The 15,762-nt window shown below is 39.5% G+C and overlaps 2 protein-coding genes across 2 annotated transcripts; both read left to right on the top strand.

Annotated features, from left to right (window-relative positions):
• LOC121444483 (transcription factor BTF3-like) lies at positions 1 to 474 on the top strand. The gene has a single exon (XM_041646293.1). It carries the CDS (start codon positions 1 to 3, stop codon positions 472 to 474), a length of 474 nt encoding a protein of 157 aa, XP_041502227.1.
• A 1,296-nt stretch (positions 475 to 1,770) lies between these two features.
• LOC121444469 lies at positions 1,771 to 3,711 on the top strand. Its single transcript, XM_041646277.1, has 2 exons — positions 1,771 to 1,799; positions 3,039 to 3,711. Exons 1-2 carry the CDS (start codon positions 1,771 to 1,773, stop codon positions 3,709 to 3,711), a joined length of 702 nt encoding a protein of 233 aa, XP_041502211.1.
• Positions 3,712 to 15,762: the final 12,051 nt, after the last annotated feature.

The following is a 15,762-nucleotide window of genomic DNA, read 5'->3' as shown; positions in this document are numbered from 1 at the left end:
ATGAAAGAATCGATCATGAACCAGGAAAAACTGGCCAACCTGCAGGCAGAAGTGCGCATTGGTGGGAAAGGAACTGCTCACAGAAAGAAGAAGGTGGTTCACAGAACAGCCACAGCAGATGATAAAAAACTGCAGTTCTCCTTAAAGAAGTTCTCTGGTACTGAAGAGGTGAACATGGTCACAAACCAAGGAACAGTGATCCATTTTAACAACCCTAAAATTCAGGCGTCTCGGGCAGCAAACACCTTCACCGTTACAGGCCATGCCGAGACAAAGCAACTGACAGAAATGCTTCCCAGCATTCTAAACCAGCTTGGGGCAGACAGTCTGACTAGTTTAAGGAGACTGGCTGAAGCTCTGCCCAAACAATCTGTGGATGGAAAAACACCCCTTGCTACTGGAGAGGATGATGATGATGAAGTCCCAGATCTGGTGGAGAATTTTGATGAGGCTTCTTACAATGAGGCAAACTGAACGGAGGCGACTTCTGAAGAACTGACACTTGGAGAAGTTACAGGAGCTGCTATTTTATATCATGGCTGCTTTGTAAAGGTCTTTTGTTTATGGATCTGATCAAATCTAGATCGCTAATATTTTTAAGCCCAAGCCCCTTGGACACTGCAGTTCTTTTCAGTTTTTGCTTAAACACAATTCATTCTTTGCAGCAAATTAAGCTGAAGAAGCCTGGGAATAAATTTTGGAAAAGGGTTAATAAAATTCTTTGCCTAGAAAAAAATAAAAAGAACATCAGTTTTGTTCAATGGAATAAACTCGGAATACTCAATACATTCCAGTGTAGGGTTCATAACTAGCAGTAGCTGGCCAATGCAAACCGTATACCATGTGTTCATTTTGTATTTTCGTCTTTCTAGTATTAAGATTTTTTTCAGAGAGATAGAGAAAGCTAAGACTGAACTAGTGGGCAGGTAGAGATGTGGGAAACAAAGGAAGTAGAAAACTTTGTTGAAGGGAGAAATCATGATAAATTTATTTTATGAGAATTTTTTCAAATTAATCATAGATTAATTTATACCTTTAATAGATTAATTATATCTCTAAAGGTTTGTACATATGAGAGGGGCATTAACCACTCTGGCCCTTTAAAACTATATATCTTGACTCTGATTCTTTGCTCATAATGTGACATTCATCTCTGGTAGCTACGGAAACAAGAATTTTTAAAGTCTCTTTTATACTGGGCATTCACTAGCATTTGGCCTTCATAGAAGGGAAGAAAGGCAAGTATTTTATGTTTTCTACATGGTTTCTGTTAAAAGCTTTCAATTTCAGGAGACATAGAAGATCAAAGAAGTCAATGACCTAAGATTCAACTCTTTGTTGATATCATTTCTATGTCAGTAAATCCTACTGAATATAAGTACTGGGAATCCCTGTGTAGCTGTGAAGGGTCTGTAGCCTGTATTGAGCTTTATACATTTGTAGTTTCCTGAAACTGAGTATGTGAATTAGACTTTCTGTGGTTTTTTCTGCTTATATAATGGGGTAATGATTGCGTGAATCTCATTGGAGGGTCAGGACTATCAGATGGGCTAATATCCCTGAAGAGTATAAATGAGGCTTCAACTAAGCAAAGCAGAGGAAGGGGTTGGTTTGTGTGAACCAGGGGTTGATGGTGAGACACCATTCTGAGCTGAAATATCTGCCTAACAGAACTTCTTTTACTGAAGGTGATTCAACTCTTGTGCGACTACCTGTCTGTTCAACATTTCCTGCTATTTGGAAGATATTTATGATCTCAGCATTTCTCAAATGGATCTCTTCCTCCTGGATAAACAAAGGTAAAAGCTTAAGATGAGCTTCATGGGGGGTTTCAAATTGGATCTTTATGAAGCATAAGCACCTCCTCCAGGGGTTTCAGAAATGGGCAAAAGTTAATCTTGCCATGCTCATTTGTCTTGCACAACAGAATTTTCCACCCTGATTCTGGTTGTGCTTCAAAACTCACTGATTCTGACATCAAAAGGCTCAGATCTGCCTTAACAAGGAAGAGGGCGAGGGCATTGGTAGGGTGTTACTCAATTCATACTAGATTTTAAAGTCACCTTGCTGATGTGACTTCCCAATTTAGTAGAGCTACTGCCTTTACCCTGTTAGGAAGTACATTCCACAGAGAATGTGGAGTAATGGGGAGCTGGTAAGGAAGTTTTCCTGGCAAAGAGATACAGTTTGTAGGCCACTCAAACCTTCTGCATTGGAGGTGGCAATGTTATCATGTACATGCCTGAACTTGCTTTCTGCTCATAAACACAGTGACATCCTTCAGGGCATAGTTATTCATGAACATTAACCCTGCATCCAAAGATATGAACCAAGAAGTGATCTAAATATGTTGGTAAATACAGTAAATGTATAGTATTAATTTGGTGCTGGAGAAGATAGTTGCTCACATAAGACAGTTGGGATACTTCATATTCAGCAATGAAATGAAGATCATTTTCTAATGTGTATGTTTGAGTAATTTATAAGAAATGATTGAAATATCCATGAGGGCTCATGTTTCACATACAGATTTTAATTTTCGTCACATAATAAGAATTTAGGTTTTCAAATATGTTTTCCCATGACACGTACACTAGCATACACATTTACAAATATAGCAGACAATATAGGTGAATTAAATTTGTATAAGTTCACTACCATAATTTATAGATATTTGTGCTTTCTTCTGCCTATACCTCTCATTTAAGCTATTTTTTCTTTTTTATGTATTGTAAAGACTGATTAATTAAACATCATTGTGTTGTAAACGTTGTAATCTTTATTCACTATTAATTCCGAGCATTAAATGTTTAGTTAAAAATCTGCACATTTCAGCATTTGATAGATACAGTGAAATTACTAATCAAAACCTCTTATAGAGGGAACTTTGGCCATAGTTATATTATTTAAATACAACTTTATGTGACAGCAAGGACAAGGTATGAGAACTTATTACTCTGTAAACCATGTCTCATTTTGTTTTCCACTCTCCCTTGTGTTCCTGACTTGACCATATACTTGTTGAATTTCATCTTCAGATTTGCCAATACGAAGGAGTGCTTCTTCAAGTTGAGTGGGCTCCTCTGCAGCCTATCAGCTTTGGTGTTTGAAACAATCATTGCAAGAAGCCAATTTTGGCGCCTGTGGGAATTCGATGACAAGATTGTACAATTTGTGTCCCTAGGACTGTGGGAAGCTTACTACCCTCAAGAGTTTAATGTCTCAGGGACTGTACCCCAGATTCTGGTGCACACCCCTATCAATTCCACATGGACCATTTCACCTGAATTTCAGTATGCACAGACCCTGATAATGTGGAATGTTTTGATGAAGCTTGTAGTTCTGATTTTCACTGCAATCGCCATTAATATTGGCTGCATGAAAGACCCATTTATTGAGATGCAGATATATTGCTACAAGGTTGCTGCCTTAGTTTTATGTGTTAGCAGCATCTTCACATTTGTTTCTGTGAGCTGGAACCACTTTGTAGATCATTATGGCCAAACCACTCTTGACTTTCCACCTGACTTTCCGGTTAAAAAAGAAGCCTTAATAAGCAAACACTGTACTGCTCTGTTCCCAGTAGGGGTACTGATGACCACCATTTCACTCATTGGTGTGATATTCTTTCTATCTGAGATGAACTCTTTGAAACTAAAGAATCAAGTGAAGGCCAAGTGTTCTTCTATTGTGGCTGATCAGGCAATCTGAAGTGAGGACTCCTACATTTACAACATCTGTCAGAAGGTTCCTAGAAAGAGTTTCCTATTGATATACAAAACTCCTGTAGTTCCCGACTTGTTCTAAATAAAGCATCAAATTGATTCTCTTGGTCTGTCTAAATGACTTCTTCCTCTGTCTAACTTGTTTCTTTCTTTGGATATTTTCATATCCCAATCTCTGAAGGCCATGATCATGCGTTCAGATATTTCTGACAAGCAGTAGCAAGCAAAAGTAATGGTGAAATGCATGTTGCAAAAACATTTATCACAAGATAAATATCAAGTGAAAGAAGGTTGTAAGGAAACTGACACATAAATAGAAACGTAAACACCATTTTATCTGGAGACCCTCTGAATCTCGGGTCTCCTGAAGGCAGAGCTGGACTTCATAGTGTTGGCTCTGCAGACAGTGTGTGCCTTTGTCATGGAGTATGAAGACTATATTGAACGCTGGACAGTCAGACATATCTTCCTGTTTGTTAATATTCCAAATTGCCAAGCATTCCCAGTGTGCTCTCACAGAAAATGTGGTGTGAAGATCAGAGCGCTGCTTGCCCGAGTTGTATTTCTTGTTTTTACCTTCTGAAACACTGGGTTCAAACTCATATTAAGCTTGATGGCAAGCTTACATAGCCACTGGGCAATCTCACTAACTTCAAATATACCCCATTTCACATAAGGATATCTCATGTTTGGCATCCATAGAATGTAGGCCATTTTATAAAGTAAAAGAAATTTGCTTGCAAATGGGTAGAACTAGAAAAGGTCATCCTGAGTGAGGTATCCCAGACCCAGAAAGACAATCATTGTATGTACTCACTTCTAAGTGAATATTAGTTGTAAGGTAACCATGATGCAATCACAGGCCCAGAGAGGATAACCATGCTACAATCACAGGCTCAGAGAGAAGCTAATTAACAAGGGGTTACAATAGGGCTTGAGAATCTCACTGTGAAAGGGTAATAGAAAAGACATCACTGATGGATGGGAGAGGGGTCTAGATGCAGGTAAGGAATGGGAACAAGAGGGATCAGGTGAAGTGAAGATGGAGGGAGAGTACTAAGAAAGACAGCTGGCTCCTGGGACATCTCTGGGATGAGCCAAAAACCTAGGAAAATGGAAACTCCCAGCAATCTATGAGGTAACCCATTCCTCTGCATCATGCCTTGTACTCCATCCATTCTTCCTCCTCTGTTTCTCTTCAGAAAAAGGTGGACCTCCCATGGATTTCAGTCAATCATTGAATATCAAGTTGCAGTGTCTAGGCACCTCCTGTTTTATTTAGGCTGGATGAGGTAATCAGGTAGGCAGAAAGGGTCCCAAAATTAGGCAACAGCTTCAGCGATAGCCCCTGTTGCCATTGATAGGAGTCCCAAAAGAAGACCAGTCTACAAGGCTGTAATACGCACACACACGCACACACACACACACACACACACACACACACACACACACACACACACACACACACACACACACACACACACACAGAAGGCCTAGGGCTTCTGATTTTCCTTGTTAGATTTACATAACTTTATTCACCAGGGCAATGTCTAAGCACAAAGACCTATTTCTTGCATCTCTGCTTCTATATGGATTCCCTGCTTAATCCCATTAAAGCCAGGCCTACTTAAATAATCTGCAATACTCAAGTCCTGACTGTGCATGAATACATTGGATTTCCCTGTTGCTCTTGACCATATCCTACTCTTCTGTTCAATCCTAATGCTCTTAATAGTACCTCTCATCATATAGTTTCTATCCCAGCTTTCCTTGATGGATCCAGAAGACATAAACTCATGTTCTTGTCCTCTTCATAGTCCCAAGTCCTATCTGTAAGAACACAGATTAAGCACTAATTTCCATGATGATTTTCCCCATAACCTCTTCTGCTCTGTGCCATTTCCATACTCCTTGGCTTTGCTCTGGTAACACAAGTTCATTCACTGGCTTTCGCTGCCATGTACCATAAGAACAGATCTTGCTCCAGTGCCTTGATATGATACCTACTTCTCAACACACACATTGCTTAGCCATTTTCCTACTGCAAAAACCTCAGCTGTCAGTTATCCCCATGTCCCCAGTACTACTTGTGATCACACAATTATATAATTGATTTGCCTGGTGAGTGCCCCTATTCCACATACACCTCCTTCATTTCCACACACAAAGCCCTAGACCTGAACGCAGAATCAGTCATCAGTTTTCCTCATGACACTCAACTTATCCTCTGCTATCTCTGGACTAGCCAACTGTACATTGGCTTTGCATGTGGATTTTCCAAGAATGGCATTTCACAGCCTCAAAACCAGACTTCTAACACAACCAGTAGTCATGCAACTTCTACATCAGATTTCATGTTGAGTTTCACCAAATCCAAATTCATCGGATCCATCTCTACACTTTAGTTTGAGCCTGTGTTTGCAGGAATCTAAAACATGATTGTTTTGGTGTGCTCTCTAAGTCGTTCTGCACCAGTGCCTCCCCAACACTCTCAGATCTATCTGTGGAGATGCAGCTCCTGCAACAGATTTCCCTGATAAGTTCTGCAAAAAGACATCCTATATGATATCCACTATCCAATGCCTGCCATCAGATGCACAGTAGGCATATTAGCTATGCCTGATGGAATTACCCTCAGTCTGTCACACTTTCTTGTTTAATACCTAGCTGTGTGTTTTCAGATTGCATGACATATTTGCTCTCAGTTCCAAAAAAAACAAACAAAACAAAAAAACAAAAAAAAACAAAAAAAATCCCACCATTGTCTGGAAGCAGGTTTTAAAACTGTGGAGTAATTCCAACTAATGCATATCCCGCTGTGGTCATACATTATAAATATCCCCAGTACAGGGATTGCTCATGTCAAATCCACAACCCAACGAGTAATTTGGGGTTGCCAATTTAGATATACATATACAGAATTCTCAGATTCCTTGAACCTTTCCAGCCTCTGTGACTTCCATCCTCTTAGGTTTAGATCTGCTCATTCATATCTTGTTTCTTTCCATGCCACATTACCACAGAATCAAAAAGATCCCTACTATGTGCACTATTAGGCTTCTCTGTAGTCACACAGCTCTGGCACTTTCTCTTCCTGGTGATTCCCTCTCTGACAACAGCTGGCATGTCCCAAATTAAAAAGCTGATTCCTGGCTAAAGAATGAGTAAATGGCTTTTTGCTTTCACTGGATAAGAGTCACAGAACTTGCTCCTACAGAACCATTTGGAATTTCCACTTCTAGCTCTGGCCACCCAACTGTTGCTCTGGATTTATCTAAGAAGTACCTTCAGAAACCTTTCCGTTTGGGATGTATTAACATTATCATGTTTAGCTCTGGAAACATAGATCCTCTCTAGGTCTGTTTGGTGGGATCCTAGGAGCCCTACCACAGCATGTCAAAGCCTAGAACTACCCATTTAGTTCCTGCACCATGTTTCCCTGATCCTTTTCCAGAACCCAGGCTGTGTAGAACACATCTACTCTTTTAGGAATAGCTCCCTTTCATTACCTATGCCAAATTTGCAACATAATTTCAACAGAAGTTTGTGTGCCAGCTTCATCCCCACAGTCCCAGGCATAGCTTGGTTTGCAGCTCTTTAGTTTAATTCTCCTTCACCATGCCCCAGAGCCACGCCTACCTGTATCATCTGCACACTCCAAGTGTTGATATGCAGGTCATGCATCAGACTATTCTGGTGATCTTTACCTATTTTCACTGGCCAGTTTTATCCATTTACTCCCAACAGTGTCTGCGACAAAACATTTGCTGTATCATCTTTCCCTGGTCTTGTCTTCAGAAACAGGTCTGCCTGTATCATCACTGACAAATACTAGTGCAATAAGTTCAGATTATGCACCAGTTTGTATTGGTGCATACATCCCCTGCCAGTACCCATACTCCCTGGTCTAAAGTTCCAACACAGTTAAATGCACAGAACACATACCTGGCTTGCCTAGTTTACTAGTACCATCCCTCCTGACTCCCATACATTGCTCCTTTGTAGCAGATTCTGTGAGATCTTCCCCTGCAGCATCCTCCACTCAGAACTAAGCCTCCTTCAACTGTCTGTCCAGTCCAAGGCCTCTCTGGAATTTCATCTACTATGCATCAAGTTTTCCTGGTGATCTCCACATAACCTCACCTGCTTTTGCCATTCCCACTCTCCCAGAAGAAGCTTCAAGGCAACTGCACCCAAATTTCCTAGTGAGTTCTGCTTGAATCCAGAACTCTTGGATCTCTCTGTATTCCCAGGCCTACTTGCAGTTGCTTTCATTACTCACCAAATTTTCCTTTTGAGTTCTCCTTAAGGTTGACTGCCAGTGCCATCCGTACACTTTGAGATCTTATCTAGTCTTGAGGCTGCAGCACTGACTTTCCTTGGTCAGCTCTGATGGAAACACCACCACCTAGACCATCTCCATAATCCAGATTCTAACATTCTCACTTGCACAGTTCATGAAAATGTTTGCCTGATAATGGTCATCAGAAAGCTTTCCCTAGCATATAACTGCCTCCCTTTCTGATGGGATAAAATAATATGATCAACAACCACTTTGGAGGAAAAGGTTTATTTCAGCTTAGACATTCCAACTCCAGTCAGGAACCTCAAGGCAAGATCTGACACTGAGGTCACATAGGGAAGTTGGTTACTAGTTTTAAATCCATGGCTCACAAAACTTGCTTTTTAAAATATAATTCAATATAACCCGAACAGGTGTGATAGGAAGTCTAATTGGCTGGGCTCTGAAATATCAAACATTAATCAAGAAAATGTTTCACAATCTCCATTACAGGCCAATCAGATAGAAACATATTTTTTCAATTAAGTTTACTTTCTTACAGATGACCCTAGTTTATGTTAAGTTGGCAAATTATTAATCAACCCCACTGAGTACTTACCCTTCACATACGTGCTTCACTGTCAAGCCATAATATTTCCTTTCATGGTTATCCCCTAGGTCTCAGTTAATATTGTGATACTTAAATATATATATTTGTAAAAGCCCTTCAGTTTTAACAAATTAAAATACTGAAAAATTTCATGTTCTTTAAAATAATTAAAGACTCTTCAAAAGTCCATAGACTCTTATCTCTTGGCTCCTGTAAGACAAAAATAAAACTAATACCAAAATCAAATTAAATACACTGTTAGTCTAAAGGCGAAGAATAAGGGAAAAGTTTGATCAAACTAAAGTAAACAAAAAACTGTAGCATGGTAAACCACTTAGTTTTCAATGTATGGGATTCAATCACAACCTCCTGGACTTCAAAGAGATTAGGTAACTCTGACTCTGTCATAAAAAGCACATAAAGGTTATCTCACTGTTTAGTCCAGGTCCAATCTAGACCTTCCACTGCCCTTGGTCATACCCTGTCCTTGCATCTCCACCACATTGAGATCTAAAATACAAGTGAGGCTGAACTTTTTTCAATAGCTTCTCCTCAGATTTTTTTCAGGGCTTCTGATCTTACATAATAGTGCCAAGGCTCAGCTTCTATCCATGTCTTCTTTAATTCTTCTTCCTTCACTGCAGGTAAAGTTGCTCCATCAAAAAAATGGCCTCTTCTAGGACCTTAAAGAGACATACATGGATCTAATCTACATTGGAAGTAGGAAAAGTCAAGATCTCCTGAGTAAATTGGGAGCAAGGGGTTCATCGAGCAGGCAGAAGTAGGGGAGGAAGGACGGCACAGGATCAGAGAAAACTATATTTAAATAAAACAAAAAAACAAGAAAAAGTAACAAAAAAGATCCAAAGAAACACACCCACCAGATCCACTTCCACACTCCCACAATCATTTCAGAACACACAGATCATGAAAGAATTTACATGATGAGCTTCCCAGAATTTTGGACACTTTATAATCTCCACTGTCATAGACCTGGATCCTGATAAGCAACTCTTGCTCTACTGTTGACTTACTTCATCATTCACACAGAATATGAAATAGGAACATAAAAGAAATTGCCCCTAGCACAGAATAATTAAAACATTAAATGCAGACTGAAGAATGAGATAATACTCTCAAGAGAAATTCTATAAGACATATATGAGTGTGTTTTATAAAACAATCAGAATAATATCTGCTTTCTCATTGGAAACTTTAAAAATAAGAACATGGAGTCATGTGCTTCATATTCTAAAACAACATGAATGCTAACCTAGAGTACTATACCTCCCCCCCAAAAAAAACAATGTGACTATGTGCTGCATGTATAGGAGAAACAAAAATTTAACATTATATAATTATGCAATTTTCTTCATGCCCATTGAACCAGATTCCTGGGGAAATCTGAACTGAAGACAGGAATAATAAAAACAAAGAGATTATAAAAAGAAATCAAATGTTGTTCTAACTGCAGAAACTCAAAATAAATCTAAAACATCGTGGAGAAAAATGAATAACAAAATGACAGCATCAACCTTGTCATAATAACTTTAAATATTAATGACTGTATAACCCCAATGAAAAGCACATGTAAATTGAATACGTTAAGAAACAAAATCCATCTTACTGTTATCTATAAGAAACTCATCTTACTGTCAAATATAGATGACACATTAATTAAAAGTTTGGAAAATATATTCCAAGCAAATTACATCAGGAAACAAATAGGTGTTGATAGTTTAATGTTTAACAACATAGATTTTGAACAGAGACTAATCACAAGAGACAAAGAAGTGCTGTTGTAAGGACCAGCCTCCAATAGCTCAGGAATTGAAGAGGAACCTTGGAGTTGGCAGACAAATCACTCTATTGACTTTTCTATTTGAGAGAATAAAACTTAATTCTTTGGGTCAGTGAATGGGGAAAAAGTTAATTTCCTGGCACTGGTGAAAAAGGGAAACACACACATACACACACACACACACACACACACACACACACACACACAAACACACACACACACATACACCTCAATAGGGCAGGAACTCACCTAGGGTACTGATGAATGTCAAGTCTTCAGTAGGCCAGAGAGACTGAAGTGGGAAGCAGAGTGGGTGAACAACTAGACAAACATATATATGACACCATTTCTAAGGACCAAAGTATAGTTCTTCATTTTATTATTCCTTCTGTTGCTTATTATACTCTATTCTTTTTCTTTTCTATTCTTATACATTGGTGTTTTTCTTATTCTGTGTCTTTATTATTTCTTTTGTACAAAAATCTTTTAAACAGTATAAAAGTCACAATATGGTTACATTCTATTTTTAAGAGAATGATTACAGTGAGTACAAGTAAAAAAATTCCCATTTTTCTTACATGATTTAAGATTTACATATTACATGAGGAAAACCAAATTATTCCCATGAACACACAAAGAGCTAAACATTTATCTTTTAGAGTTTTCATTGATCAGGAACCTTTCAGCCATAGCTGTTTATTTAGGCAGTAGATTTTTTAATTGACAGACAAACAGGTCACTATTTTCAGTTTTAATATTTTAGAGTCCAATCCAATTATCTTAACTAACCATCCAATTCTTTGTTTTTAGTTATATGAAGTCATTATTTAAGGCTTTGTTTTAGCTATGATGTACATCAAAACACATGAGCACATTTTTAAATATAAAAAGTAAATTGAGCTAACTCCTGTGGTTTGATGGTTTTCCTTAATCATTAACCTAAGCCACAATCTATATAGGTCCTCAATAGAAACTCATTAAGTCTTAGCTGTGTGACACTTTGTTGGTCTTATTTTGTACTCATTTTATCCCCTGCTTTATCAGAGGTGGGGGCAGTACTAAATCCTACCTAAACCATTAAGTATCAACATTATACTGAAAATAACATGATTATTGTATAAAATCATTACTTCAGTTAAACAGTACAGTTTAAGAGAAGATCATCTTCACTGTAATTCACAGGTAAAAATGTCCAGTACAACAGGATATTTCCATGACATAATCATATTACCTTAAAGGCAGTGGGGAATCCCCCCACCCATTTTCACCATGACAGATACCAGAGAAAAATGGCAGCAGAAAACATGGAAAGTCAGAGCAGTAACAAGAAATATTCTGGAACTGAGGCCCTTGGGGGCCTTGTCAGCTTGCAATTCACCTTGTATTCTGGTGAGCCAAACTGCTAAATTTCAGTTGCTCCTTGTTGTTCCTCTGACATGCCACTGGCAATTTTAATCAAAATAACTATTAACCAAAAGACATCACTGTTATTATTCATAAAATGGTGATCTGAGGCCATTCCCATGAGAGGCAGAAGTCCCACAATGGGCAGAGGTGGGCCACCTGAGGTCTTGTGGAGGTAGGTGACCTGAGTCCACAGCAGGTCTGTAAGGATAAGTCCCGCCCCTAAGGAGGCATGTCCGCCTCGGGCTAATGTTTGCCTATAAATTTGGCATGCTCCCAGCCGCTGCTTCTGCTTTCCTGGTCTCCGTAGGAACAGTGGTTCTGTAAGTCTATTAAAGCTATATATATATATATTTACAATCTGTCTGCATTCGTTTATGCAGTTACACTTTGGCATCCAACGTTGGACTATTTTGCCCCCGACTCAAGCGCGTAGCCGTCTAGCTAACACAGCACGCTCCCAGGTGCTGTTTTTTAGTTCGTGACTCGTGACTTGGGCCCCAGTGCCAAGTCTGAGACACACTCAGCCACACAGGCCCATTCTGCCTGCCGTGGCTATGTTTGCAGCGGAACTCCACTGCCTGAATTAGCAGAAGCTCAAGTACCTGCAGTTTTGCAACAAAAGCAGCCACAGCGGCAGATTTGGTCTGATACAAAGTGACTTGGCTGGGCGGTGGTGGCACAGGCCTTTAATCCCAGCACTTGGGAAGCAGAGGGAGGTGGATCTCTGTGAGTTCGAGGCCAGCCAAGCGGTGGTAGCACACGCCTTTGATCCCAGCACTTGGGAGGCAGAGGCAGGCAGATCTCTGTGAGTTCGAGGCCAGCTAGGCGGTGGTGGTGCACGCCTTTAATCCCAGCACTCAGGAGGCAGAGACAGGCGGATCTTTGTGAGTTCGAGGCTAGCCTGGTCTACAAGAGCTAGTTCTAGGACAGGCTCCAAAACACAGAGACCACCACTGGCAAGAACCGATCATTGCAGGTAAAAAATTTTTCTTTTATAAATAAAATGTCTGAACACATTAGTATTCAAGAATTTAACAGTTTTTTAATTGTACCATGTGGGAGATTTTACAAGAGGTGTCCATCACCCCACATCTATGGATCCTTCTGGGATTCTTAGTTTTCATTGGCACTAAATGGTTTCATAATAGAAATATGATAAAGTCTTTACGAGACGAGTCCAGGATTCTTAAGGCAGAAATTGAATGCTTAAAAACAATTGAGAATGACAACAATCTTCTCAAGAATCAGTTTGAAGTTCTCCAGGCTGATGTTAAGGAAAAATTCATTACTATGGAAGAGGGAACAGCTGATTTGGATCGTAAGCTTCAGTCCCTTTCTGTAGGAACTGAAACATTAGTGGCTGATATTAAGGAGAAATTCATTACTATGGAAGAGGGAACAGCTGATTTGGATCGTAAGCTTCAGTCCCTTTCTGTAGGAACTGAAACATTAGTGGCTGATATTAAGGAGAAATTCATTACTATGGAAGAGGGAACAGCTGATTTGGATCGTAAGCTTCAGTCCCTTTCTGTAGGAAATGAAACATTAACTGAGAGAATCAAAACTGCTGAATGTGACAATCGGATTTTGTCTAAAGCTTATGACAGATTGGTGGAAAGATTGTCAATAAAAGAAGGCACGGTTTATGCCATAAATATTATGTCCAAAGATGAGATGTTATCTCTAATGGACAAACTTCATACTTTAGAATCCTCAATGAAGGCTTTGGAATATAATTCTGGACAGGAGATTCAGACATTGCAGAAGGCAATGGTGAATAGAATTGAAAAGATTGAGGAATTTCTAAATTCTGATGAAGAAGAGCAAAGGGTAGAAAGGCAAATTTTAACTACATCTGTGGGTAAATCTCTCTTGGACAATTTCCACAAAGCTCTACCTGCCTTTCCAGTAATAACAACAGAGACGGTGATTGGTTCCAGAAACCCTAGGGTCATCAAGGAGGATACATGGGAGCCTGTCCGTATGAATGACTTCAAGGAAATTAAACAGGCTGTCATGACTTTTGGGATGCAAGGCTCTTTTGTTAAAGACATGCTAAGATCTTGGGCCACGACAAGCAGAACAACCCCTCAGACTGGCTCCAGCTGAGCTCTGCGGTACTTGAGACTGGACCGCAATTGAAATGGAAATGCTTATTCAGGCAAGAGGCTAGACTTTTAAAACAGCAGGAAAAAGCGAAGGGAATTGACATTCCCCTAGATAAAATTCTAGGTAAAGGGCTCTTTTCCGACCCTCAGGAACAAGCTAATTTGGATGAAAACACAGTCTCCATGTGTAATACAGCAGCCTTAAGGGCTTGGGACAGGGTACAAGACCCAGGACAGAGAATGGAATCATTTGTCAGAGTTAAACAGGGTCAGAGAGAACCCTTTAGTGACTTTTTACAAAGATTAACTAAGGCTGTACAAATAGGGATATCTGACCCAGAAACAAGACATATAATGATTGAGTCTTTGGCTTATGAAAATGCAAATGTGGAATGCAAAAGGATTTTGGGTCCTTTAAAGCTCAGATCAGCGCCCTTGGACGAATGGGTGTTGCATACACTCAATGTTGATACATTTGATTATGGCACTGAAGCATGGGTAGAAGAAGCAATTTCCAATGGTAAAATGAGACACCAGAATACCAAATGTTTTAATTATGGCAAAATGGGTCATATGAAAAGGAATTGTAGACAACGGATTTTCAGAAATAATAATAATAATAATAATAATAATAATAATAATGCATCTTTCAGAAATAATAATAATAATAATACATCTTCTAGAAATAACAGAAATAGGAGGACTCAGCCTTCAGGTTTATGTAGAAGATGCGGAAAAGGCAGACATTGGACTAATGAAGGCAGGTCTACAAGAGATAGTCAAGGCAACCTGATACAGTCGGGAAAAGTGAGAGGGGGGGGCCTCACAGGCCCCCATGGCAAACATGGTTCAGTCATTTCCAGTTTCTGCAGAGAATGTGCCTCGTCAGGACAATTAGGAAGCCCCATGCCTACTGTTACAAGCAATAATGATCAGAAAGATAAGTTACGTGTGTTTTGGCAAACTTCTATAAATGATCAAAGACCTAAACTGAGAGTGTGTGTAAATGGCATTTTTATTACTGGCCTGTGGGACACAGGTGCTGATGTAAGTATCATTACCCCAGAATCTTGGCATCCATATTGGCCTCTTCAGAATGTAAATGTTCAGCTCCTGGGAATTGGAACCTTATCTCGAGTAAGGCAGAGCACGAGATGGGTTGAATGTATAGGGCCAGAGGGACAAATAGGAAAATTAAGGCCATATGTAGCCAATATCGCAATGAATTTATGGGGTTGTGACCTATTACAACAATGGAATACCGAAATTAACATTCCTGCTACTTCTAGAGCCTATATTTCTGAGAATAATATTAAGAGATATTGCAAATGGAGAAAACCGGCCATTCGGGCTGTACAAGAACAAGCAATTGATGTCCCTTCAGAGATACCAACAGCCTTGCCTCTAAAATAGTTGACTGAGAAACCAATATGGACAAAGCAATGGCCTTTAGCTGAGGAAAAGTTACAGGCTTTAGAACAGCTGGTACAAGAACAATTAGATGCTGGACATATAGAAGAATCTACCAGCTCTTGAAATTCTCCTGTATTTGTGGTTAAGAAAAAATCAGGTAAATGGAGAATGGTGACAGATCTCAGGGCCATCAATACGGTTATTCCACCTATGGGCCCTCTGCAATCTGGAATTCCTTTGCCCTCTTTATTACCAATAGGATGGCCTCTCATAGTTATTGATTTAAAAGATTGTTTTTTCACTATACCTTTGCAAAAAGAAGATAGAGAAAAATTTGCCTTCACAGTGCCTACTTATAACAATTCTCAACCTTTGAGGAGGTACCACTGGGCCGTCCTCCCCCAGGGTATGTTAAA

This window comes from Microtus oregoni, unplaced genomic scaffold (genome assembly GCF_018167655.1).
Source record: "Microtus oregoni isolate MIOR12 unplaced genomic scaffold, Mior012 000127F_ref0000509, whole genome shotgun sequence".
Taxonomy (NCBI): domain Eukaryota; kingdom Metazoa; phylum Chordata; class Mammalia; order Rodentia; family Cricetidae; genus Microtus; species Microtus oregoni.
This window is presented reverse-complemented; position numbering and strand designations above follow the sequence as displayed.